Source organism: Corapipo altera, unplaced genomic scaffold (genome assembly GCF_003945725.1).
Source record: "Corapipo altera isolate COAL_440 unplaced genomic scaffold, ASM394572v1 64, whole genome shotgun sequence".
Classification (NCBI taxonomy): Eukaryota; Metazoa; Chordata; class Aves; order Passeriformes; family Pipridae; genus Corapipo; species Corapipo altera.
The window spans coordinates 8,699,675-8,725,826 of record NW_020884893.1 but is presented as its reverse complement, the minus strand read 5'-3'; the positions used below and the strand labels follow the sequence as shown (position 1 = coordinate 8,725,826).

Here is a 26,152-nt window from a genome sequence, read left to right as displayed (position 1 = left end):
GCAAGAGTCCAGTGACTGCAGTGCTGACTGCCCAGAGCCCTGCCAGCCTGGGGACTGCCCGCGGGACTGTGCCATGTGTCCCTGCCCACAGGGTGAGCTGGGGGGGTTGTCACTCCTCAAGCAGATACTGTGTCTTTCGGGGTCTCTCTTTCATAATGGAGGTGGATTTACATGGGCAGATAGTGATAGGACAAGGAGGAACGCTTTTAAATTAACGGAGGTGAGATTTAGATTAGATATTAGAAGGAAATTCTCCCCTGTGAGGGTGGTGAGGCCCTGGTACAGGTTGCCCAGAGAAACTGTGGCTGCTCCATCCCTGGAAGTGTCCAAGGCCAGGTTGGATGGATCTTGGAGCAACACGGTCTAGTGGAAGGTGTTCCCACCCATGGCAAAGGGTTGGAATGAGATGGTCATTAAGGTCCCTTCCAACCCAAACCATTCCATGACTGGACTCCGTCGGGATGCTTCCTCCCCCCCACACCCCTCCACTGGGATGTGCACGTCATCACTTCATCTCTCTCCTAATTAAAGGCAGGAGGGAGGTGCTGAGCCCCCGCCCGCTGGGGAGGACGGGTCCCCTTCCCCAGCCCCCCCCCTCTGAGGCTGGGAGGGGGGGCAGTGAAGGGGGGTGCGCATCCCCGGGCGGGGGGGACCGGATTGGCCGCCGAGTGCGCGGCGAGGATTTTGCGGCGCGGCCCCATTGGCCACCACCGCCCATAAGTTTTTGCTCCGGACGGGAACTTTTCCCAGGGATGATGGAGTAACCCCGGGCGGCTCCGCGCCCGCTCCCCCAGCCGCCCCGGGCCAGGCAGCCACCGCCACCCGGCAAGGATGAAGCTCTGCGGGACTTTCCTCGGTTCGTAGCCGTTCGCCGGGGGATGGGAGGGGTGGGGTGTGAGCGTAGGGAGGTTGTTCCTCAGTGTGTCTCCCCCGTTTCTCCTCTGAAACACTCGAGTTGCTTAGTTCTGCCTAAGTCACGCCTTGGCAAAGGGGCTTGGTTGCCGTGAGGGGGGAGGATCGCGGACCCACAAATTACCCGGTCCCTCCTTGTTTTATATTTTCCTCCCCAGTGTGGTGGCAGAAAGGGATTTCCGAGTATATTTCGGAGCGCAGTTCTCCCGTGTTTGCGTTTAGCAAGCGAGGTCCGGGTCTCATCCCCGCCCCTCCTCGCTTTGCTCCGGGCTCGGCTGCGAAAGGTTCCAGGTCCGAGGGGTGAGCGACCCCCGGTGCTGCTGCTCCGAGGCACTGGCGGGGCTTTGTCCCCGCTGCCGCGAGTTTCACCTAAATACAAAGGACGAGGAGCGAAGGGAAGGGTGGCGAGGAGAAAATCCTGTTTTCTGCAGCTTCTGGTCACAGTTCTTCAAGGGGAAAGGGGTGGTGGTTTGATTTGGCTTTGTGTTCCCCCCCTCTCCCTTGCACATTGTTGGATAATAAAGGGGCGGGGGGAGATGTTATGAAATAAAAAGTTAGTTCGTGCCTGTTCAGCTGGTGTGTGTTTCAGTGCCTGCATTAGCTGAGGCACAAAGGAGGAAGTTTTGGGATAATGTGAGGTGCCTTTTGCAAAAGATGGTGATTGCTCCAATTGTTGTCCTTCAGGGAGAAAAGAGCTCTAGATTTGGGTTAGACAAAGGCATTGCCTCTTCGGGAAGGTACCGCCCAAATCGGGGAGAAGGGGCGCGCTGGAGAGCGAGCAAAGGGTTATTAAAAGTTTTTTGTGCCTGTGCATGTTGTTCCATCTGCCAGGGGCCTGTAGTGGGCAGGTTTCTCTGCAACCCTTCAGCTGTTCCATATACAATATTAATGCTGGCCATTTCTATTCGGCATACAACAGCACTAATTGTAGTCTGAGGCATTAAGGCAGCCAGCCCATCTGCATAGAAGCTTTCAGAAAGAAACAAGGAGAAAAAAAAAGAATCTTTCACCCCCAGCTGGTAACCGGAGAAGTTGGTGCCAATTACGAATGCGTAAAGTTTGAGATCTAATTTTCTTTGCAACAGACTCAAAGAAGCCAATGGAACAGAGTGCGGTGGGTTTATGTCTGTGTTCACACAGGCAAATGGAGTTTAATTTTAAATAATTTCAAACTTGAAGTGCTCGATCTGAAAACACGAGTGCAGTAAGATTAAAAAAAAATGGCATGTAGAGCAGGCGAGGGGAGGGGCGTGAAGGGACTCTGCTTGTAAAAATCTTCTCTAGGTTCGGCCCCACAGGCAAGGACCCTCGGAGCCCCTGTCTCGACACCCCGAAGATGAAAACATGTGAACATTTAATTTATACCTCTCTGCTGCACGGCTCCCTTTAGGGAAGCGACAGCTCTTTCAGACCTGGAAACGCGCGATAATTATCTCCTCTCTGAAAACAGCTGTAAAGTGACTCTGGAGAGACTGTGGGGGGGGATGGGGAGGGAGGGAGAACATTAAAAAAAAGGTTGAAAAATGCTTATAAAGGTCGCAACTGCGCTGAGGAGGGAGCGGGCGGAGCTGTCCGTGGTGCTGACCCGCCGCCGCTCCGGAGCCCACGCGTGGCCTCCTGTTCCCCCGCGGGCTCCTCCAGTGTGGGGGGAGCGGGTTTTGGCCTGAGACAGAGGCCTTCAGGAGGTCGGGAGGGGCTTGGGGGGCGCGAGATGGGAATTCCTGCCGCTGCTGAAGTTGTTGTTGGTGGGAAACTCCAGGGAAAGCTGCTTGTTTGCAGCGTTTGCGGAGATTTTGGGAGGACGGTGGAGAGAAGACAGGGAAGTCTGGCGAGTTTGGGAACAAAGAAAAGCCAAACACCCTCTCGCAGCCCAGAGCTTAGTAGAGTGGTATCAAAGCTGTCAGCTGCCTCAGGGCTTCTAGGTGCGTCGCGTGTTAATAAATGCAACTACAGCAATAATAAAATTCATCTCTTAACGCTTGGAGAGGCACATGTGTGTGCTCATATCCATGCAGTGTGCGTGTGCACCAATTTATGGGGAAGCACACACAAGTAAACACACTTCCCTCCTGCCTTCCAGCCCATCTATTGTGCTTTTGTTTCTCAAGTTTTAGCATTTTGTGTCTAAATGAAATAGCGGTGGAGAGGAGCAGGCAGCATTGTGAGCGCAGAGGAGCTGAGTCCACCCAGCCCTCCCTTTGATTCTATCACGGGTGCAGAACAATGGAGATGCAGTGTAGCACCAGGCCTGCTGCCTGCAGATAAGAGTTTAATAGAATTTCTGAATGCCAAAGGTTTAGGATGTAAAATATCCCTATCTTCGTGGCGTGTCCAAAGGAGATAGAAAACAGCTTTTCAGGAGTACTCTCTGCTGAATATCTCCTTTATGTTAACGGTTTAGGAGCACACCAGGCTGGCAAGCCACGGAAATGGGCATCGTAAGAATCTCCGAAGTGGCCTCGACAGTTTAAAATTAGTATTTCTGCCAACCACTCCTCAGTAAAATGGCTGAGATGGGAAATCGAATCACTCCTGCCACGTGCCCTGTGATGGTCCATGGGTGAGACAACATAAGTGCCTGCAGTACCCACTTACACTCGTGCTGCCAGGCAGGTGTCCAGCTTTGGGCAGCTGGAGAGGCTTTTCCTGCTCCTGCCTGCACCTGACCCGACCAGGGCAGGGGTGAACTGGAGAGGTGTCTGGAGCCTCTGTGGCTCTGTAGCTGGAGTTTTCCACAGGAGAGCGCATCCCCAGCAGGATTCAGCTTTTCCTGCCAGGCTCTGCTCGCTCGGCTCTCTGAGGACTCCTGGGTTTTCTGTACATTTGTGAGCTCCTGCATCTTTTTGGAAGTCTTCATTAAGATGACAGTAAAGTCTTAATTGTCTCGGTGATGCTGGGGATGGCACGAGGGTTCAGAGAAAAGCGCTGGGTAGAAAAGTGTGTCGTCGTCCCCCCCTTGGGGCTGCAGCCTGCCTGTGTTTTCCCCCGCTATTCCCAAAAAGTTGTAATCTAAGTGCTAATGCTCAGATCTGTCAGGGAGCATGGATGGGATGTGCTAATGCCCTTCCTGCCACACGGTGCCGGGGTCTCTCCCCAGAGCCTCCCTCCTTCTAGCTCGGAGAAGACTTCTTCCTCCCAGAGTGGCCAGATCTCCACCAAACAGAGCATTTTCAAGGAAAAATGATGAAACGTGTGACTCTTTCTGAGAGGAAAAGATGCATAATGCAGGAACATGCACTTTTCCTCACTTAAAAACAGTCTCCATGCTATTTTAGTTACTGTTTTCTTTTAGGACTTTTCCTTGTGTTATTCTTCCCATCACAAAGTCCAGAATGTAACCCCTGAGCCATGATCTCTCTTTCCCGGAGTGAGGTGTTGTCTGCTGGGAATTTGCGTTGTGTCATCATTATTTTTTTTTTTTCCTTTTAAGGGGAGGGGAAAAAAAATAAAATATTTATACACCTTTTAACCACTCACTTTTGAATATGTATATCAGCTAATATGCAATACTTCCAGGTTCATAGAGGCGATAAATTTCCCAGTCTGTTCTTTATGGTGATAGGTCATCTTCCTAACCACCAATAAATATTGTAAAGTACTTTCGCTGGAGCTGTGCTAACCCAGGGCATCTGTCACTCGCTGCTTGCTGCTATTAGGAATTATTGGGCCGTACCACGCTTCGGGATGCGCGGGGGGGACACGGCACGGCGCTTGTCGTGCTCGCCGTCCTTTTGTGTTGCTGCTATCAAAGGAGCCCCGAGCCTCGTGCATATTAATTATGAATCAGCTCGGGTAAAATCATTCACCTTCTGCTGGCTCTTGGGGAGGGGGGAGTGCGAGGAGAGAGGGGCTGGCGGGGCTGGGAGAGCCCCAACTCTCTGTGCACTCAAGGCAGCAGCTCCATCTCTCTCGCTCGCTCTCTTTGATGCTATACTGTAAATTTATTTCACCTCAGAGAGTAAACAGATATATTGCAACCCCAAGGGTTCATGGGTAGTGTATTTACAAAGGGAAGGCGCAGCAAGCCCCCTCTGTGCCATTTCCATTAATGAGAGCGGTCATTAAGTAAATGAGACATTGCCTTTAGCAGGCTTAAGAGTTCACACACTAAGGAGTATCAGATATTTAATTGAAACCAACAACCCGTCTTACACGCGTGTTACTGGTGTAGGGAAGTGGGCTGCCCTCCAAGAACTCTCCCCCCACAACCTCCCCCATGCAAATTTCATGATTGGTTTCCGTGATGTCATTTTGTAAAGGGGCAGACAATAGCTGTGGGGAAAGGTAAGTCAATATTATGTTCTTTCGCTGACAAAGGCAGATAATGCTGGCTTTTTTCTTTTCTTTTTTTTTTTTTTTTTCCTTTTTGTTCTTTTTTTTTTTTTTTTTTTCTCCCCTCCCCTCCCCTCCCTTGGATTGAGACAGAGGGGAAAGGCTTTCGGAGCTCACAGTTGATGTAAACAGACGCAGGCGTTTCGCCTTTACAGCACGAAGGCTGGGTTGTTGTTTTGAAAATTGCACTGGAGAACCGAGGGGATTTTTATGATGATCATCATGCTCCTAGGTCCATCTTTGCTCGCTCGCTCTCTCGCCGGATGCGAGACGCTAGTGGACATGTTATGCTTCTGACTGAAAAGCGGTTGAATAAGATGAGAAAGGAGGAGATTTACTAAAAGAAAAAAAAAAAAAAAAGCACAACGTCGCATTCAGCCGGGAAACTTTCTGAATATTTCTGGAAGAGGATGCTTGCCGGGTTTGTGAACCGCGAGATCGGTGGATGTTTATCAGGAGGGAGGTGTTAGCAGAAGACGCTCCCGGGCGCCGGGAGGAGTTTGCGCCGCCGGCGGCGGCCCCGCGGCCGCGGAGCTCTCGGAGGTGCTGACGGCCGGGCGCGGGACCGGGGCTCCGCGCGTCCCTCCCCGGGCTCCCCCCACACCCCCAGCCCCCTTCCTGCAAAAACTCCAGCCCAAGTCCGCAGCTCCGCACTCCTGGGGCGCTGGGGAGCCCCGCGGACCCCTCGCCCGGGGACGTGGGTGCGGAGGGCTGGCGGCCTCCCGCTCCGCTCCGCTCGCCGGCGGCTGCTCGCTCCTGACACTGCCAGACTTTTATTTTTTTCTCTTTTTTTTTTTTTTCCCTTTTCCGCTCCCCCCCCCCCATCTTCTTTCCAAATATTGCCTACTTTAGAGTTCTCTATTTATAGCAGCGAGGCACAAGGGAAGTGTGCCATGTTTGCGGATTTCTCTCTATACGTTGACCACGACAGAAATCTGCGTGTTCTTATTTTTAGCTTGCTCGGAAGAGGCTTTGCTTGGCTAATCTCTTTATCAATTTTAGCAAAGTTTGTTGCCGTTGTTGTTGCGTGGGTAATTTGGGGAGAGAGCGAGGGGCAGGGGGGCTGGTGCCTGAGGATGCGCTTGTGATCGACCCCGGCGAGTTAGGCTGAGTTTGGGGCGCAGTTTGCCGGCGGGTAGGATCAACACTCCTCGGGGAGGGGGCCCCAAAAGGGGGTCTCGGTACCCTCCGAGGCTGTCCCATGTGAAAGGGCAGGTCGTGGGGATCAGCCCTGTCGGAGCAGGAGGCTTGGGGCATGCCAACCTCCCCGGAGCCGGGCAGGGCAGGGGGCAGGCTGCCCTCTCACCCCCCTCCCCCGAGCCGGCCGGGCAGCGGTGCAGGGGACAGCCGCTCTTCTCCTGCTATTGTTGAGCCCCCTCGCTCCGAAGAGCCCCTGAAAACAAGTGCAAAAAGCCCCGGCTAAACCCTCGCCATCGCCCTGCCGCTACTTTTAGTTATTTTTTTTTTCTTTCTTTCCCTCTCTCTCTCGTTGGCTCATCTGCTGTTATTATCAGCCTTTTCCATATGGCCACTTTAATTAATGGCAGACAAAAGGGAGTTTGGGGCTGGCAGGGGGGGGGGGGAATCTAGGAATTAGAGTTTATAGTTGGTTTGTCTCCCTCTGATGCTGTCATAGAAACCAGAAGCAAAGATGCCGCCTTTCCACTTCTTTGTATGATCCTGTTTATTGTTCCCGAGCGGCGCAGATTGGAGCAGGCGCGTGTTGCAAGGCACAAACCAGCGCCGGCTGCTGCGGCCGGGAAACCTGGGCATAACTTGTCCCCTTCGGCTCCTTCAAACCTGCCTGCCGTCTTCCCTCCCCTCCCCTTCTTCGCGTGCCTCAGGAAGAACAAGGAGAACTTGGTTTTCCTTTTTAGCTTTCTCCTTTTTTTTTTCTCCTTTTTTTTTTTTTTTTTCTTCCCAAGTGATGTTGTTCTGTGGGATCCCCGCCGCACAAGGAGTAGGAAAACTCCTGGAAGTTGGGGTTTTTCCCTTCCTAGAAAGCAGACCAGAGTTGCCCCCCTGTGTCCCGGCGGAATTGGGGTCCTTCTGGAATGGCAGGTCCGGCTCTGTCCCGGGGTGCTGTTACAGAGGGAGTACCGACCCCGCCGGGGGTGGGTGGCCGCGGTCAAGGGTGGCGACTTTCCGGGGGTCCCGTCCAGGAGGGGTCTGGGCGGGCAATCCCGCTTGTCTCCTGCTCAGTCCCGGGGGAAGGGACCGTGAATCCGCACCCCTTCCCCCATAGGGTCACCGCCGGCCCGCGGCAACTCTCGGGGGGAGAGGGAGCAGCGGGGCAGCTGTAAGAAAGCCAGAAACTCCTCCCGCCACGTCCTCCTGGGAGCACCTGCCGTGGGGACCCCAGGGCTTGGCCCGGCTGGAGGAGCCACCGCTGCGGGACGGTGCTTAAGGTCACTGCCAAGGGTGGCTTTGGGACGAGGTGCCTCCTCCACTTCGGGCAATTCCTGGGCTGGAAGTGGGCGAGAACCCCTTCTCTGTAGAGCCCAAACCTCCCCCTTTCTCTCCCCACCTCCACTCCCTCTTGGTCTGAGCTACTCGGCGCCCAGTCCCTTTGCCCCGGGAGTCACCCTTGTCCCCAGGGCTGGGGGGACAAGGAACAGGGGCAGAGCAGCCCGGAGGCTGGAGGGCTGCTCCCCCACATTCCCCGCCTCTTGTTTTAGAGAGCTGGGCTGTACCCGAGCGTGTCCCCGGGCTAGGGTGGGAGGGAAGGGGGGTTGCACAGCGAGCCCAGGTGCCTTCCAGCCGGAGATTCACCCAGCGGGGCCGGGACTGTCCCCAACAACCGGGAGCCGCAAACTGGGGGGCTGAGGGTGGGCAGGGACAGGCGAAGCCCCCGCTCTGCGTGTCCCCTGCCCCGTCCCGCAGAGCCCCGGGAGCCGGAGCGGGGCGGCCGCGGATCCTGGCAGTCAGATGATGATGATGATGATGATGATGATGATGAGGGCAGGGCTGACTTCGCAAGACGTAGCTCGGCGTCAGAGCAGCTGCCATTTTAGCAGACGGTGCTAAACTTCTCCCGTCCGCCCCCCCTCCCCCCCGTAAGGCTCGGCTTTGGGGTGCTGCCTCCAAACTTGGGTTCTGGATGGGACACGCTGCTCTTCTTGGGCTTTGGGGGGAGCAGTGCACCCTAAGGCAGCAATACACCCGGAATGACTGAATGACACAGCTTTAGAGCTCAGGAATATAAACTCTTCTCCCTCCCTGAAATCCCCCCATGGTTTTGCATCAGGGCTTGAGGAGAGCAGGAGAGGTTATACCCCTGAACCCCAGAAATCAGTCTGTGCAATGCAAAATGGTCTCTAGCTCTGGCAGGGAGTGAAGCTCTCCTTTCACAACCTCGGGTGGGGCTTATTTTGTAAGGGATGATGCCATCCCCATTCTAAAGTTTGGGGGACCCTCTGTCCCCCGAGAGCAGAGCAAGGAATGGGAAGCAGCAGGTTTACAGTAAAGTCTGAAGCCACGGCTGGGCTGGGCTTCCCAGAAAACATGAAACGAGGCGTGGGAAGGGGAGGGAGGGGCGGGGAAGCATTGCCTTACCGCTGGGAAGTCAGACGTGAGAGTTTAAGGGCAAAGTGGGGGACAGGACCCGCTCTCCCTTTTGCTTTGTGTGTGTGTGTGAATGTGTAAATGGAAGGGCTTATTTTTATAGCTGTAAACTGTGTGGCTTAGTTGCTAGAGCTCTTCCCTTAATGACAAAGGCCGTGTCCTTTGTAGCTGTCAGTTTGTAGCTGTTCCTCTTTCTCATACACGGGAGCTGAGCATGGAGGATTCACGCTGCAAAAACTTCCAGAGCTGAGAATACCCTGCTGTGTGTCCTCTTCTTCCCCCAACAAATCCCTTCTTTGGGTTATTTGTTGTGCAGATGCTGTTTGCTCCCTGGCTGTGCATGCTGACACTCAGAGGGGAGGCCGAGGTGGCCTCAGAGTCCAGGTTTATTTGGCTTTTTGGGAGCTAGCAGCTGTGTGAAAGGGATTAGCAGTCTGGCATTAACTACCACACAACCTCTCAGTTCCCAGGTATTTCGGGAGTTTTGACAGGACGGAAGTTGTCAGGAAACCTCTCTCTTTCCACCTTTTCTTGCCACCTTTTCAGTCTTTATCCTGGATTTTACTACTATTTCTACTAAGAATAACTCCACCATCTCTGTACACATGCTGTTCTTCTTGCTGTGTGGTGCAGGGTCTGGTCCGCTGGTGTCTGACATCCTTAAGGCTGGATTGTGTGAAACTTCCCATCGTAAAATATTCTGTATCACTTCTGAGGCTGTTTACCTTTGCAAAGTAGAAGTCTGATCCACAGGGCAATCCTTAGAGAGGAGAATCCTGGTGTGAATAGAGAAGTGGGGTGATAAGCACAGGCTGTGAAAAGTTTCTGGGGTGGAGAAATGCCTCAAAACACCTTGCTTCAAGAATGAAATGAGTTCACATGAGATTTCTTCTTTGGGATCTTGGAGCCAGGTCATGAGTAATGGCAAGAGCAGGGCCGGGACATCTCTTCTGCTCCCTTCATAGGGGGGAGAGAAATCTGTCACTTCCTGCTCCCCACAAATTTTTTCACCAAGGAGAAAAAGGGCTTTATGGGTGTATATTTGGAGGAAGCAAGTTCTCCCTCTCCGCAGGTTAATCTGTCCAAGGGAATTCCTGAAAGTGCAGTGTTGGAGAGTTCAGGATCTGCTTTGCTGGGAGCAGCCTGTGTGGTGGTTTGGCCCTTTTGGACAGGGCTGAGACATGGAAGGTGAAGAGCAGTCCCCAAGCATGGGAGGGGGGTTGTTTCTGCCCTGGGAATAGCTGGAGGTGGACACTGAGGTGAGGACTTCTCAGGGGCACGAACATGTGTTGAGCACACATGTTTAAAGACTGTAAATGTTAAAAATCACCAGAATGGAGCAGATCCTCAGAAACTTTTAACATTGTGGATTTCCTGTGGACTCTTTTATAGAAGGCACAAGCTGGAGTTGTAAGGAAAAATGGCTAAATATAGAACACAAAACTAGTGATTTTCTACTGTTGAGGTAATTGATCCTGACAATGCTTCTGTGAGGCTTTGCTGTGGGCTTGCAGGAGGGGAGGGGGAGGCAGAGAAGGTTTCTGGGCTGGAGAGGTCCAGTCTGGGATCTTGGTGTGTAGTCTCGGTCTCTTTAAGCAGGAGTTTGCCCTCTGAGGGGCTGTATTTTGAACAGCACTGGTTGCTTTTTAAAGCCATGCCTCCCTCCACACTACAGGAGACATTGATGAGGCAGGAAACTGGTCCAGCAGTGCCCTGGATGGACAAGGCACTGAGAATTGTGGCTGTTTTTGGGCAGATCCAAGAGGGAAAAGGCAGAAATGGCTCTGGCTTGTTTACAGGTGAATGTGGGGAGAGGATATGGGCTGAGAGCATGGCTGGGGCTTTATCCTAGTGCGCTGTTCCTCTGCTTCTCCCATCAGAGCATCCTGGTGTGCCAACTGCCACGCACACATTCCTATGTGACTTGGATGCCTGATGTGTTTTGGAACAGCAAGGAAAGGAAGGTAGCTGGGAAAGCTTGCCCAGGGAAGGGTGGTCTGGTGTGAAAGGAAGTTAAGAAAGAGAAATGGGGCATTCCCAGCATAGTTTGTTTGAGGAAAGGGTGGCCAAGATTGCCTTGTCCTACCAGCTGGGCTGTTTCCGGCAAATCTCAGTCTCAGGGAAGAATACTGAAGTGCCATGCTCTGCAATACTCTGCTTTTCAGTTTGGTTTGGTTTTGGGGGGGGAAAAAGAAAAAGAGGAAAAAAATAATTTTCACCTAAATTAAAATACTTTTGATCTTTGTCTTTCATTGAACTTTTTGCTTCAGAGAGAATAGATTAATAAACACTTTCAAATGGAAAAACATAGTTTAGAAAGGTTCCCCTTTCATCTTTAACACAGAGCTTTAATGCTAACCTGGGTATGAGCTGGCTGTCCCCCTGTTCCTATTCTCTTGCTTTTTTTTTTTATCTTAACAACAATAAATTTGCTTTTATTGTGATCATGCTGGCCTTTACTGGTCACTTTTTATTCTTTCTTTTTTTATTTTGAAGTCAGCACGTTAAAAAAAAAAATCGCAATGTTATTTTAATCAGACCAAATGAAAGAGCAAATCAGAGCGAGAATTTTAATCTGCCCCAAGCAAAACTGCCTTGTACATCTGTCATGTTGGGATTAGTGGAACTCTTTAAAGAAGCTGAAGACTTTTTAAACAAAGTATTAAACATTTGTGACCTGATTTCCATTCTTACAATATTCTCATTAATAAGAGTGCAGGCTGAAAAGACATCTGTTAGGTCCTATTTGTTTTAAGAATATTAAAGGCTAATAAGAATATTGGAGGGTGGGGTGTGTGGGGGGAATTTAAGTGTAACATTTAGAGCCAGATCTCAAAGCTACAGTTTTCCAAAGTGATTCTGGGTCTAACTTGGTGGGGAGAAGCACGAATCTTGGTCACGGAGCTGGATGCATGTTGGTCTTGGTCAGTTTAGGGTGTTGGTGCGTGGGTGAGGCTTCCCTGAAGGCTGGGAGCTTTGCCTGGGGCTCCATCCCTGGTTCAGGAGGGGAGAATGAGAAAAACTCTGCCTTTCCAAGATAAAATTTAGCCTGAAATGATACAGAAGCAGAGACAAACACGACTTTGTAGATAAATACAACTGGCATGTGTGTGTCACCTGCACTCATCCAGGGCTGCCTTGAACCAGCCAGGAAACAGTGTAAGGAGGGAGTGAAAACGTCCTTCTTGGTTTTGCTGCTTGTGTTTTGTTTGATGGGAAGGCAGTTAAAGTAAATGGCCCAGCTTGGACCCCTAAGGAAAAAATGAAGCCAGGCATGTGTTCAGTAAAGTACTCATTGAAAGAAGCCTTCACTATTACGGTGGGTATATGGTTTAAGAGAAGGTTGCTGTCGACTGCAATCTTTGCATCTTGTTTATGCTTGCTGGGTAAAATATTAACTAAAGCATCTGAACATAAAGTTCTGGTGTGAAAGAATATCAGCAGGGGAGAGCCATATGGTGCCAGGCTGCTAACAAAATACCAAACGCTGGAGATTCCTTTTTGCAGAAGACTGAAAACTCTCTCGTTCCCATCCATAATACATGAGCTCACGCCTTTGATTACTCTAAACATTAGTCCAAGCGGCACAGGCGTCTCTTTGGAGCTTACACAACTTAGGGCACGCGGTGCTCTTCCCCCCTCTTCCTTTACATAAAAGAAATCGATGTCGAGCTGTTAAGATACAAATATCCAATATGCTGTAAGACAATATGTTTCCGAAACTGCTGCGTAAGCTGCCTTTCCTCTAATTAAATATAAACTGCAGCAGAGAGTCGGGTTTCTTCGTTCCTTTGCTTGAAACTCTTTGGCAGGCGCGTGGCTCTACCTAGGACACTATCTGCAAGTCAGGTCTCTGCCAGTTTTGGGGAAGCCTCTTGCTCCTTGTGGGTGCAATCAGAACCTTTCTGATCGATGCTGAGGACTGTAATCCTCTCTCTGAGCAGCAGCTCATAGGCACATTTACCTGAACCCTCCCTGCAGGTCAAGAGTCAGATGTATTCAGCAGCGACAGATTCAAACCCCACATTAGGAGGATCCCCTGGTGAATATTATTAGAAGGTACAAGAGATGGCTCTGGGAGAGCTTTCATGCACACAGTATTTAAAAACCAGGGTATTGCTGGAAAAATCTATAGATGACACTCTAAGCACTTTTGAGTTTTCTTTTTCTTTTTTTTTTTTTAAGCAATCCCTTGAAACCAACAATTTGATGTTGAATAACTTGCGCTTGTCACTGGGCTCCTTGAGTGTGGCTGGTTAAGGTTTGTGGGAAGCGCCCCATTATGTGAGTGTAAAAATACCCACACAGTGCAGAGAAGCCTCCCCAGCAGCTGCCTTTGGTTAACCCACATTTCAGAGCTGGAGCCTTTCCCTGCTCCTAGTGCTGTCCAGCCTGGGAGAGGTAGCTCTGGGGGTTGGAATGTGATGGCTGTCTGGCAGCCACGAGTTTGGGGCCAAAGCTTGCGTTTAAGTCAGCTGTTTCAGCTCTTGGACATCCAAACCCTCTTAAAAGCCCATCAGAAGCCTAAATGCAGAATTAGGCTTTCCTCTTTCATCACTGGTTTTTCCCATTTTGGCTGTATGGCCAATGCAGGGTGATGGGAAGGATTTCAAAGCTGAAATCCTATTGACTGAATGTCTGGTGAAAGTTTTGGGGCAGGGAGGGGGCTGTGACATTGTGTCCCAAGTAAAGGTTGCTCCACTGTGCTGCTGGGATAAATGAAGGTGTCAGATGGGCTTTGAAAGAAGTTGCCTGATTTAAGCCAAAAACTGCCTTCTAATGGGGCTTGAAGCCTAAAATGAGCCTTCCTGGTGCACACACGTTTGGTCCTTGCTGTACCGAAAATCCAAATGCGCGTGTGGGAATGAGAGGAAAATAAATGAATTCCCTTCCCTGATAAAGGAAAATGAAATCTTGATTTGTAAGAAATCAAAACTGTTGGGTGGGTGAGATTCCAGGCTATCTTGACCAAAGTTAGCCCAACTTGAGAGGCTCTGCAGAGGGGCACAGTTAATTCATCCCTCTGAAATCTGATGTTGCCATGAGCATGTCTGAAGTCCCAGCTTCTCCTGCTTTTGCATACGCTTCTCTTCCATAGTTCTGAAGCTTTGCATCTAGTGAGCTTCTGGCAAGTGGAGTTAAAGGTTTGTTTGTTGCCCTCAATATTTTGATGTAATTAGTCAGCGAGTAACTCGCTGCTTTTGCCCAGAGAAATGCACTCTCCAAGAACACAAGTGACAGGAGAGGATTAAATAGCCTTCTGGAGAGAGCTGCTCCATTTTATTTTTTATTAAAAACAACAAAAAAAGTGAAAAAAAAAAATAGTGCCTGGGAGCAATGTTGTTGCTTTAAAAAAAATGACATTTGAAATGGTTAACTCCGCCTACAGTGTCTCAGCAGAGCACAGAGCTGTCAGCTTCTCTCTCACATTCCCTAGAAACTTTCGGCTCCCTCCCATCATGGAGCAGCTTCCCGGCTGCTGGGGAGGCAGGTGGCTCTGGCAGGTCGGCTGCTCCTGCTGTGCTCACCCACTGAGCAGGGAGCACTGCTGAGGAGAGCAGGGACTCCCTGCTGGAAAGGGGAGGACTGGGAGAAAATGATTTGGAGGGGAGAGAAACTTCTGACTCATGGGATATGAGCTGATCCTCGGTTGTGGGGCCCAGGCATGACTGCACTGCTGGAGACTGTGGGTTTTCTCCGCTCCTGGCTCAGTTCTGGGGCAAAACCAGTGCAGCACAGCAGGCTCAGCCTGTGCAAGTGGCTGGAAGTGGGGATGAAAGCTGCTCTGAGAGCAGTGCCCATGGGTGTCCAGCTGCTGCCTCATCCCTCCTCCTTGCTGTCCCTGAGTTGTATTCCCAAGCAAGCAAAGGCTGTGGGAAGGACAGAAAGGTATCACTCGTCTCTATTTAATTTCAATTACAGGGAGCCTGCAGGAGCACTCGGAGCAGTGCCAGCAGGGCTATAAACTTAACATATTTGATGATTCTCCTCTTCAGGCAAGCAGTGCACAGCAACCACCCCACTCAGCAGCAATAATCCTGGGGGGCTGGGATGCTCCGTCTGGCAGAGACTCCTGTTTAATAAGCTGACCCTTCAAAAGCCGTTAATTGCCTTATTTCATAGTGGGCAGTGGGGCACCCTGTGTGTGCCCCTGGTCTGGGGGGCTCGGCGAGGGAATGGGCTCTGTTTTGAGTGTACTGGGTCCAAGCCATGGGAGGGGGTGCTGGTGGGAGCTGGGAGCCAGCGGGCATTGAGCAAAGCTGCCTCGTACCCCAGGGGAGTTGTTGCTGCACGATGATCTCACCTCCTTTTATGCCTTATTGCTTCTGTCTCTCTGACTCCATATGACACACGCTTACGTGTCAACTTTTCACTTCTTATATGGCAGCAGAGAGGAAAGGCTTAATATCATAAAGACAAGCTGGCAGCTGGGAAGTAGCCCATTTAGTCATCTAACTTTGCATCAGAGGCACTGCCAGCCCCTTCCCTGGCTCTTCCAGGCAGCTTCTCCCTCCTCTGCCTGACCTGGTGTCACATGTGGTAGAAATCCCTGCCAGAAATCCACCTGCTTGAGCAAACACTGTCGATGGGCCCCAGTCCTGTGCTGGGGACAAGACAATTTGTGTCCCTCAAACCCCTCTCTGTGCCCAGCTTGGGCCAATGTTGAGCAGAAATAATGTGGGGGTTTTGTTTTAGCTATTGCGGGTTTTTTGCAGTTCTGTTTTTGTCTATAATCTGTGGGGCTGAGGGTAAGGTCCCACCACAGATTCAAATTCACTTTGGCTGTGACAGTCAACACTGGGGCAGCTCCAGATGTTTGGAGCCCAGAAGGAAACTCAGGTCATTGACAGCTAAATCTATGGATGACTAAAATGGTAGAGTTTTCTTCTACTCTCACTACCTGCTGTGGAAATTTTCAGAAGCAGGTACTGAGCTGAACCCTGTGCTGTCCTGTCCCAGGAAGGTTGTCTTTATCTGGCTTTTCTTCCTTGTTATTTCTGTATGTGAAGAACCTGATTTATTACCTTTGATTTTACATGTGGCTTCCCCCTAGTGTGCAGCCTTGCACCCTCCTCTGAAAGCACAGTGCTTGGGCTCTCTCTTCCTCTTCCCTCTTGATTTCCAAACTAATGATAGAGCAATTTGGATGCAGCGTGTCAAATACTTGAGCTGGATCAATGCATCCAACTCAGTCTGTTTTGACATCCATCTCTGCTTGGAGTACCTCCCTGTGCAGGCCTAGAGCAGCTGTGAGGAAGGGAAAGCTTTGATTTCAGCAGTTGCTGATGCCTCCTTTCACCCTTTAACTTGTTGGGGTGGTGTCATGCTACCAGTCTGGGGGGACAACCCTGTCCCCATCCCCACGGGTGGGGAGATGCACATAGTGCTGGTGTTGTGGCTGCTGCCATGGTGGAGATGGAATCAGAACCATGCTGCTCTCCCTGGAGTTTTACCCTTCTCTCACCAGCTGGGAGAAATAGAGGTGAACTAGAAGAGTCTTGGAGCTGAAATCCCCTACTATCATTTGTTCCTCTGAGTGCATTTATCTCATTGTGGCTGCTTCATCACTGGCCTCTTCTTCAGCCACCCTCGCCACTGTTCACCTTCAGGCCCAGGAGTCCTGATGTTTCCCTGCAGCCCCTTTGCACAGCACAGGTACAAAGTGCACACATGGCCCTAAAGATCTTCCCAGACCACTGTGGGTGGGGAAGGACATCCCTGTCCAACACTGGCACTGCCAGTGGATGTTCTCCTCGTGTCTGCTGTGCTCAGCCCACTTGCACAGGTGGTTTGGCCCTTCCTGAGGGCTCCTGAGCATCAGCAGCCCCGTGGGAAGAGTTTTACAAGACCGGAGATGCTCTTGTAACCTCACCCTGAGCCTCCAGGTCTTTTCCTTCAGCAGCAACGTGTCTTGGAGCTGCTTCCTTCCCAGCAGCCCAAGACAAGCTTATCCAAAACCATCTCTAAGAATTTATCTGTGCTGAATTCTCCTGCTGGTGTTTCGACACATCGGCTCCATGGAGGCTTTCAATTTGGTATGAAAAGTAATTATTGCCGGGGTGCAGTTTAGCTGTTGTGTTTTACAGTGCTGGTAAGGTTAAAAGAAATAATAATAATAATATAAGAAAGACTCAGCCAGAGTAACTGCCTGCAACATGCTATTTGCATTTTTAAGGAAATACTTCTTTGAGACAGCTTGGGTGAAAGGTCGTCATTTGCATATAAATGGAAAAGAAAGTGTGTGATGCTGGAAGTTACATCTATATTATTTTCTCAGCAGTGAGCTGCTGTTTTGGAGATTAAGGGACGGGGTTTGCATTTGGCTTTTGTGGAATAGAGAATCTACCAGGAAAGCCAAATTAGAACAAAAAATTGAGGGAAATGTGCAAGAAGAAAGAAGCAACATCACGTTTCCGGGAGATGCTTTCCTGTAAGCCTGACACCTTACACGCCTGTTTGCACATGTGCTGGGCACATGAACATGAGTGTGGCTGGGCAGAGCTCCCTCTGAGTGCATAAAAGGATGGATGCTGGAGATGAAGCCAGGAGCAGGAGTGGTCCATGCTGTGAATAAGCCTGGCAGAAGGGGAGGATGCTGGCACTCATCATTTGCAAGTGATAAGCCAGGGTTTGCTTGATATTTTATTTTCTTCTTTAATATTATTATTTTTCTTTTCCTTCAGACTCAGGTATGTTTGGAGAGGAATTAATCAGCTGTCTCAGTGAAGTTCCTCCAATTGCAGTAGGAACACTCACACTTAGCGCCTGGCAGGAGAAAGGCAGGAGGCAGAGACGTCCATGGCTCAGGTCTTGCTCTTGCTTTAGAGAGGGGTCTGCATTGCCTGAGAGCTTTTCCAGGCCCTTTTGCTGCCCTGGGCCTTGGAGACACCAAAGGGATTCTCTGGTGGAGAACCTCAGTGCTTTGTTTCACCTCTTGTTGGTGGCCTTGCTTGCCACACTCAGAGCAGCTTTGTGCTTTGACAGCTCCCCCACGGAGCTGGGGGAAAATGGGATGTTGAACAGTGTTCACTCTTTAATCTTTTTGATCAATACTTAAGAACCCTGTGCAGACAGCTGCACTGCTCTGGGCACGCAGCTTTTGTTCCTCTCTTGAACAGTACACAAGTGGTACAAGGATGGAAGGTGAAAAACACCTTCTTTTATACTCTCTGCAGTGCTGTGTACTGTGCTGCTGCCACTTAGTAGAAAAAGAAAAAATACTCTAATAAAAAGTCTTATTAACTGGCCATGAACACTGGAGCATGAATATTGCTCTTAATGAGGAGAGACTGCAGCCTCATTTGCTTCCCTGCATCGTGAGTGCACAGCTCTTTTGGTGCTGGCTGATGCAGAGAAACAGGATGAAATGTTTGTCCTTTCCTAGGGCTCACCTTGGTGTGCAGAGGTGCTGGGCGGGGATGGACAAAGGGCCCCAGGTGAAGGATGGCAGCACAGACATCACCAGGGCCTGGAGATGTCAGCTCCCATGGCAAGGTTTGAACCTTGCTCCTGGTGGATCTTGATCCTGCTACTGAGCCCCACCACTGAGGGCTTTGCTCCCTCTCCAAGGAGCAGGTTGCCCTGCTTCTTCCCTTCCCACTGCAACATGTTCTTGTATTTGGGATAGTTGAATAATCTTGTGATTAAACCAGTTACTCAGTGCCGTGTCCTAGGGCAATGGGGAAGGGATGATCCCCTTTTCCCATAAAGGACCTGACAAAGAGTTCAAAAGCATCCAAAAGTGCCAGGTATGACAGGGCAAAGGGTGAGTTGGCATGGCTGAGGTGACCACAGGGGCTGACACAGCCACTTGGGCAAAGGTGGCAGCTGACAGCATCAGAAGCAGGATGAGCCAAGGGCTGAGGTGCAATGGGGTTGGGAAGTAGAATGTGAGTCATTTGTGCTTCAGGCAGTGTCGGAGGAGGGAGCTGAGGCAGGGGATGCTCCGTGTGCTGCAGGAATTGCTGGAAGGAGAGTGGCAGCTTCTTGTGGCTGGAGATGGAGAAGCAGCAGCACTGTGCTAGCAGCGACTTGTCCTCTCCCCCTTTGCATAGTAAGATGGAAACTCTGGTGCTCCCCTCCTCTCTCCTGTGCCTCCAGGACCTGCAGAGCTGAGCAGGGCTGTTCTTGGCTGTTGGCACTGAACACCTCAGAGCTGTGCTGGTGCTGAGCCGGCTGCTGAGTGTGTCAGCAATGCACGCTGTGCTGCAGGGGTCTCTTTGGCAGTGAAAGCACTAGGAAGGCTTTATCCTATTGAAATCAAGCCCTTCCTTTCCTCTGGGTAAGGGGAAAATAAAAAGTCAGAGTGCACATCACAGATTTCATAACCTTTGATGTCACAGCATGTGATTTGGTAGTGTGGTAGGTTAAGCCAACACTGTGTTTTTGTTGGAATGGTGGGATCACAAATTCAGCTCATTGCTTCAATGAGTTGTTGGGTCTCTGAGCAGCCATGCAGTTCAGCAAGGCACCCTCCTGCTCTGTGCTTCAGTGAGTGGGGCCACGGTGGGGATGAGGAGCAGTGAGCTCATGAGCAAATTTTGAGTTGTGTAAACACAGTCAAGGGGTAAGGTCCCTGCAGTTCAGCTCCAGCTTTGCAGGAAGAACTACTCATGATTCCTTCATTTCTCCTCTTATAGAGATTATAAACCCTTTGGGACTTGCCCAGGTGAGAACATTGAAGCTCAACATCCCCATCCCTGCAAGTGTTCAAGGCCAGGTTGGACTGGGCTTGGAGCAGCCTGGTCTAATGGAAGGCAACCCTGCCCATGGCAGGGGGTTGGAACAAGATGATCTTTAAGGTCTCTTCCAAACTAAACCATTCTATGATTTGCCTAGTGATTCCTCAGCTCTTCTCCAACCATAAGGAAAAGTATCTTTAGGGGTCAGCAAATGAACAAAGAACAACCACAATCTAACCACCCATGCTGCATCTCCCATCCATACACCCCATCTAAACTGATTATTAAATCATATTTGCTGATAAGTATGAGATGTAATATCTATTACACAGCTGTTAAACCTCAATTAATATGTTTTAATGATCAGTCATTTACTGTGCACTATACAATTAACATCCAGTATTAGATCTTAAATTAAATGCGTGTTTGGGAAGCTGAATTTGCAGCACTGAACATCACCATGCCACGGTACACAGCAATAATTGCCTCGAACAGACAGGCTTTCTGTGCCCCGAGAGGGGGTTAAACCAACACCCCTGGCATCAGAGAAGAATGAAGGAGAATTGCTACAGAAGCCAGGTTCTATTTTTTTCAGTGTATTTTGATCCCTATGGAGGTTTTCATTAATTTCCCTTGAAAAAAGCACCCTGATGCTGAGCTGCTGTGCATGTGAGAAGGTTGAGCTGCGTGGGGTACCGGCTCAGAGGGGTGTTTTCTTGGCAAGGGTTGGACAGGAACATGGGGCAATTAGCTGTGCTGAGTCCTGGAGGCTGTGCAAGGGGGTTTGGTGCTGCAGTTTGGATCTGAGACTGAAGCCTTAAATCAAAATTGATTCATGTTGCCTGCCAGGAGAAAAGCCCTCACTGCACCCTGGGTTTGGGGCCATGCAGGGAAGCAAATTCAGCTCCTGGTGTTCTCCAGGCAGCAGCCAGTGGTCACAGAGCTGTGGGTGTGGGCAGTGCACTGCAAAATCATAGTCATAGAATGGTCTGGGTTAAAGGGACCTTAAAGATCATTTTGTTCCACCCCCTTGTCATAGGCAGGGACACCTTCCACTAGACCAGGTTGCTCCAAGCCCTGTCCAACCTGGCCTTGAACATTTCCAGGGATGGGGCATTCACAGCTTTTCTGGGCAACCTGTGCCAGGGTCCCACCATCTTCTGAGTAAAAAGCTTCTTCCTAACAGCAAATCTAAATCTCTTCTCTTTTAGTTTAAAACTGTTCCCCCTTGTCCTATCACTGTTTACCTGTGTAAAAAGTTGCTCTCCCTCTTTTCTGTAAAATGCAGGGGTGTTGGGCATCCAGCAGTGCAGAGGAGTGCAGGGGTCCGGGAGTGGCTTCTCCAGCCTAGAGAAGTTGTAAAATTTGGTTTTGATTTTTTTTTTAAAATTTATTTTAATTCACACTAAAGAAGGGGACCAAAATGCTCCCTCTGAGCTCTGGCACTGCTGCTGTATCTGCTCTGAGAAGTGAGCCCACGTTGTCTGGCAGGACACTGAAGGACCCAGCTTGTTCTCAGCATGCTGCTGCCTTGTTAACACAGGATTCACCTTTCCCATAAAAAGTGTTCCTGAGCAAAGATGAAGAAAAATCCTTCTCCCTTCCTTTTGCTTTTGTCACACTTGGGGGAGCAAATGAAGATTGATATGTTTTTCTTCTAGTCTTTCAGTTTAAATATGCAGTGGAGAAAAGGAGGCCTTCACCCCCCATATTTTCTCTGCAGAAGTTTCTTCTCACCCCAGTGCTTTGCTACACCATGTGTAACCCCTCCTGAGATTTGGAGACAGGGTGGTACTGCAAATGTGGCTCCCCTAGTACTGTAAGGACATGTGTGGGAGCTGGCTGCCACCCAGGCAGCCCCCTCCTGAGGCATCCTGCCTCGTTTTTTATTCACTCTCCCTCCAAAGCTTCCTATGAGGTTTGCTGTGTTTATTTTGGGGGGAATTTTCTGCCATTCTTTAGGGTGTTTCATTTTTTTCTGGGAAATCAGTGCTTTCTTCTTTCTCTCTAAATGGAAAGTAAACCACACATGTCTGATTAACACTGAGAATTGCTGTGGTCTCCCTCCCAAGTTTCCACATCACCTTGTTTGGTGTTGATGAGACTGACCCAAGTGTTTCATGGAACCTGTTCTTCTGTGCCAGGACTGTACACAGCTTGCAGTATTTTGATTCACAGCTGACAGGTTTGGCAAAGAACATCATTAGGAAGAGGATGGTTGTGGATTGTCCTAAATGTTCCTGGGGAAAAGCAGCCTGTCCACTGGAGGCCCCAGTGTGTGCTCCAGTCCTGACTGCATGAAGGGTACTGAGGAGGGAATTGGTGGAGGAAAGCTGGTGGTTTTCTTTGGGATGTGAACACCAGGCAGTGATCCATCAGGCCAGTTGAGCATCTAGATTATTTTTCAAGGGGGAGTGGATGCAAGTGCTCCCAGCTGTGAGCTTCAGCTGTCCCAGTTCAGTGCCAGAAGGGGACTCCAGAATCAGCCATTAACTCCAGGATCTGCTTTCCATGGGCTAAAACTAGTATTTCAGGCAATATCCCACACCTTCCCTCGGGTGGCCCAGGTAGGGGTTAACACACATGTCCTTCACATAACCAGTGAGCTTTGTTTTTGCTGAACCCAGGATCTGGAGGGAGGTGGAAAAGGCAGAGCCAGCAGTGCAAGCTGATCCTCTCGGGAGACCAGACACATTTAAGCAGCACAAAGTACAGGAAATCTGATTCCAGTGTTGATGGAGCTGCTTTGGCCACCCAAAGTGGGCTGGGCAGAGGGACTGGAGCAGGCAGGAGGGCTCTGAGCTGGTGTGGCCAACACACCTTCAGCCTAGCCAAGGCTCCTCGCCCCAACACTCAGTGCCTTCCCTTCTTGCTTAAAGGGATGAAAATTTGGGAGGTTGGGATGGGGCCTGTGGCAAGGACAAGCTGGCACTTTGAGCCAGATTTATTCATGACAGCTTCCAGAATTTACCCTTAGCTTGTGACTTAGGCACACATGAGAAAACAGGCTCAAAAAGAATGAGTCTGCATGTGTTTTGCTAATTTTTCCTCCTTGAGGTTGAATCTCACGACGTCTCAACCTTTCAAAAATCTTAAACCCAAGTAGAGCTTTGATCTGGCACTTGGGATCAATTGTTTCTACAGTTTAACCCACTCTCTGCTCCATCCCATAGAGGATGCTCCTGCTTTAAAACATGTTTAGGAGAAGGATGCTCAGTGAAATGCTATAGATGAGCAGGCAGGTTGTACTGGCCTATGAATGTGCTATTGAAACATCTTTATTTCTTCTTATTTGGTGTTTTTTCCCCTCTGTTCTCCTTTCTTCTGTCCCTTTCTAGCTCTTTTTTTTCTCATTTTTCTTGGTTTTAATCATCTGCCTGGCCATCTGTGCTTCCCTGCTCCCTTTCCTCGGAGCTTCTCCAAAGCAGAATAATGTTTCAGCAACTCTTGGATTTTGCCTCCAAGCCCTGTGCCTTTTCTTGGGTCTAGGCTAGAACAGTGTTTCAAACAGAGTTTGGAGTCTCCCGTGAAACCTAGAAAAGTTCCCTTAGCTGCACTCCTGGCTTCAGAACAGCTGTTTAAGGACTAACACATAAAGATGACTTTCACAGTCACCTATCTTAGGCACTATCTTGGACGGACATCACCATAGGATCAAATTATCCCAGTCTTTCCATGTACTTGTTCCTGCAAGAGCACTGTGGGAATTACTGGTTGTTTTGTAGTCTGTTCTAGAGGTATAACAGACACAGGCAAGGAGGAGTCAATTCCCTGGTGATTTTCTGCATGTTCTTCTAAAAGCTGTTTTGTGGCAGAGCAGTTCCAAAGTTGCTTGGCTGGTGTCCTAAACAACAAGTTATCTATTGCTGGCAACACAGCTCCCACAGGTTTCCTTTAGCTGGTCTGAACCTTCTCCCTGCTTCTCCTGTCTTTGAGATCACCCCAAAAATAAACTTCAGGGTGAGAAATGACCCACTCCCAGGATGCTGATGCCAGAAAGCAACCATGGAAACCTGTATGGGGCCCCCCTCTGCAGTCAGTGATGTCAATTCACTGTTCTAGATGTGCAGATTTTTGTGAAATATTAAAAATTAGCTTCACCTCCGAAAAGAGAAGAGAGTGTAAAGGGAGAAGCCCTCTGCCAGGTGCCATGGGCACCATGAGGTCTCCAGCTCCCCAGTGATTACTCACTGTTAACAATGTGTTTTCCAACTGAGCTGAGCAGTGTTGTAAGGTTTGGGGTAGGCTGAGGATGCAAATTCTTCATGGCTGGGGGTCTTGGCCTTGGCGTGGCATCCTGGGGTCCTGCTCGGGGCCTGGAGACCCTGAGGGTTTGTATGGTACGGAATAAATATTGCATTTTCACCTCTGGCTGATGCTTCTGATGGGGTGCCAGGCTGACTCTGGGTCCTGACCCCGTGTTCCTCTTTCCCTCCCCAGAAAATGAGTTTCGGGGTGAGCTGCTGAATCAGAGGTGGACCTGCGGAGAGAAGATCAGCAGCTGCGAGGGAGCCGCCAGCCTGCACGGCACACACATCAAGGTGAGCACACAAGCTTTCATTTTTTAGCACAGTGACCCCATGTGTTGGCCATGGGACGAGGCTCATGTGCTGCTCCAGCCCCTATGGACCAGCTGGTCCTGGGGGGATGGAGCCTTTCCGGTACCCAAAGTGATGGGCAGGACTTGGAAGTCTCTGTTTCCTCGCTACAGCCAAACCTCCTGTATGGTGAATTCGGGCAGGGAGGGCTTCCAGCTGTCAAGATTTGGCTTTGAGTCCAGATAGTTAAATCCTTGCCTTCCTCTCCGGTGCCATCCTTCAAGGGTGGCTCAGATCTGGGTATTTAGGTCACTCCCAGGACTGTTAAAATAGGCCCTTTCTCCAAGGAGCCGGCTGGTCGGAAGGAGCCCCTCGAGCACCAGGTGAAGCTGTGGTGCCTTTGGAGGGGACAAGCGAGGCATTCATTCCTGCCGGGACCCCGGACAGCTCCCTGGGCTCAACAGAGCCACTCATTTACTGCTGCAGCTGTGGCTGATGAAAGAGGTACAGCCAAAGCTGTCAAACCTCCTGGCAGATTCTCTGCAAGCAGATTAGGAAGCTTTAATTAAGCAGAGAACTGGGCTGCTCACTACACAAGTGGTGCTTCCTGTCCTATTTTGACCTCTCAGTAGTGAGGCATCATCTCCAGTGTGTGGGTGGACCCACCTGGGTGGTGAGGAAGCCTCCTTGGGTGATTGATGCTACCGACCCTTCCTGTGTCCCCAAATAAACCAAACCCTGGTAAAACCCCAAGCCAGCAAAAATCCACCCTTAAAAGCCATCCTTCTTCACTAACAAGCTGTCAGCTGCACACAGGTGTCGCCAGGAAAGCTCACACCTTCTTAGAAAGCAGAGTAAGCAGTTGTTGCTATATTTAAAATGAGCTCAATTAAGGCTTTTCTATTGAACCTGCCAAATAAGCACTTAGATTAGATTTAATAAGATTGTCGTATGTTAATAAAGCAATGATTACAAAAGGTAATATTCCCAGTACCTGGTGCTCATCTAGTGCTCTGCCTCTGACAAGCACATCATGAATATTAACCATTTCTTGCAATCCCCAGCTCTGCTTATGTGCGTTTTAACTGAGTGGCTGATTCTGGGGTGAGAGGAGGAGATGGGGAGAGGGAGTCTGGAGGGAGCCTGGATACTGTGTGTGTGTGTGCAGCCCTCTTACCTCGCAGGGGGAGAGGTCTTGATCCCTCTCTAACCTTTGGATCTGCACTGTGTGCACACACTTGCACTTACAAGTGTGCTCATAAATACATATTGTATTTAAATGTAGTTTTTCATGCCAGTCACAGCTCGTAATCCACAGGATGCGCAGCGGTGAAGGACAATGGGATGTGGGGCACGTTTACTTATTTATTTTTGCCTCTAAAGAAGTCCAGGCATGGGATACAATTTCCCATGACAGGTTTGAAATGAGATCTCTGCAGTGCTGGCGAGAGCTGATCTCTGCACGGAGCCAGCTGAGCCTGTCCGCACGGACGCTCCTGGACCACAGTGTCTGATGGCAAAATGAATCTTTGTGTCCCAAATCTTTATTTTCCTGTGCCATGGGGACCTAGCTGGAGTGCAGCTGAAAAGCAGGCAGCTTGTTGGTGAAGGCTGACTGCTGGCAGGACAAGCAGGGATGGTGGTGGGGTCACCAAAGCCCATCCCTGCCATGAGTGCTGGCTATTTTGTCCTCTTTGGAGAGATGCACGAAGCTCACTTCAACAACCCCTTCACATGGTGCCAGTCGAGGATAATCTTATGGAAAAGGCAGCTTATTAACGAGCTGGAAAACAACAAGGTTGAAGAACTACGATTTATTCCCCCCCCCCCCCCCCCCCCCCCCGCTTCCCTACCCCTCCTATTGTGGCGTGAGAGCCATCGGCACGTACGGAGCCACTCAGGCCTCCCTGGCGTCGGGATTGCGTGTTGTAGCCCTCTGAGACAGTCAAGAGGAAAGTGTATGTCAACTCAAACTACAGCGTATGAAATCACCCGGCCCGGACGCGCACAGTGCAGCTGCGGCTGTGTCAGACGTTGATGCTCAGGAGCAGCTTTTCTGCTCCGCTTCCCTCATGTGGAGGATGCTGCTGTGTGGAGGATGCTGCTGTGTGGAGGATGCTGCTG

The 26,152-nt window shown here is 50.2% G+C and overlaps 1 protein-coding gene across 5 annotated transcripts in view; it reads left to right on the top strand.

The window, feature by feature from the left end:
- The first annotated feature begins 763 nt into the window (after positions 1 to 763).
- MYT1 (myelin transcription factor 1) overlaps positions 764 to 26,152 on the top strand; it is a 66,518-nt gene continuing 41,129 nt past the window's right edge. For 3 of the 5 annotated variants that reach the window (XM_027646181.1, XM_027646180.1, XM_027646179.1), the window contains exons 1-2: positions 764 to 856; positions 23,931 to 24,031. In XM_027646181.1, coding sequence (XP_027501982.1) covers positions 832 to 856; positions 23,931 to 24,031 — 126 coding nt within the window. In that variant the 5' untranslated portion in view covers positions 764 to 831. Of the gene's footprint in view, positions 857 to 5,099; positions 5,197 to 5,325; positions 5,788 to 23,930; positions 24,032 to 26,152 lie in introns of those variants that run through there. The other 2 variants (XM_027646183.1, XM_027646182.1) reach the window with 2 other exon arrangements.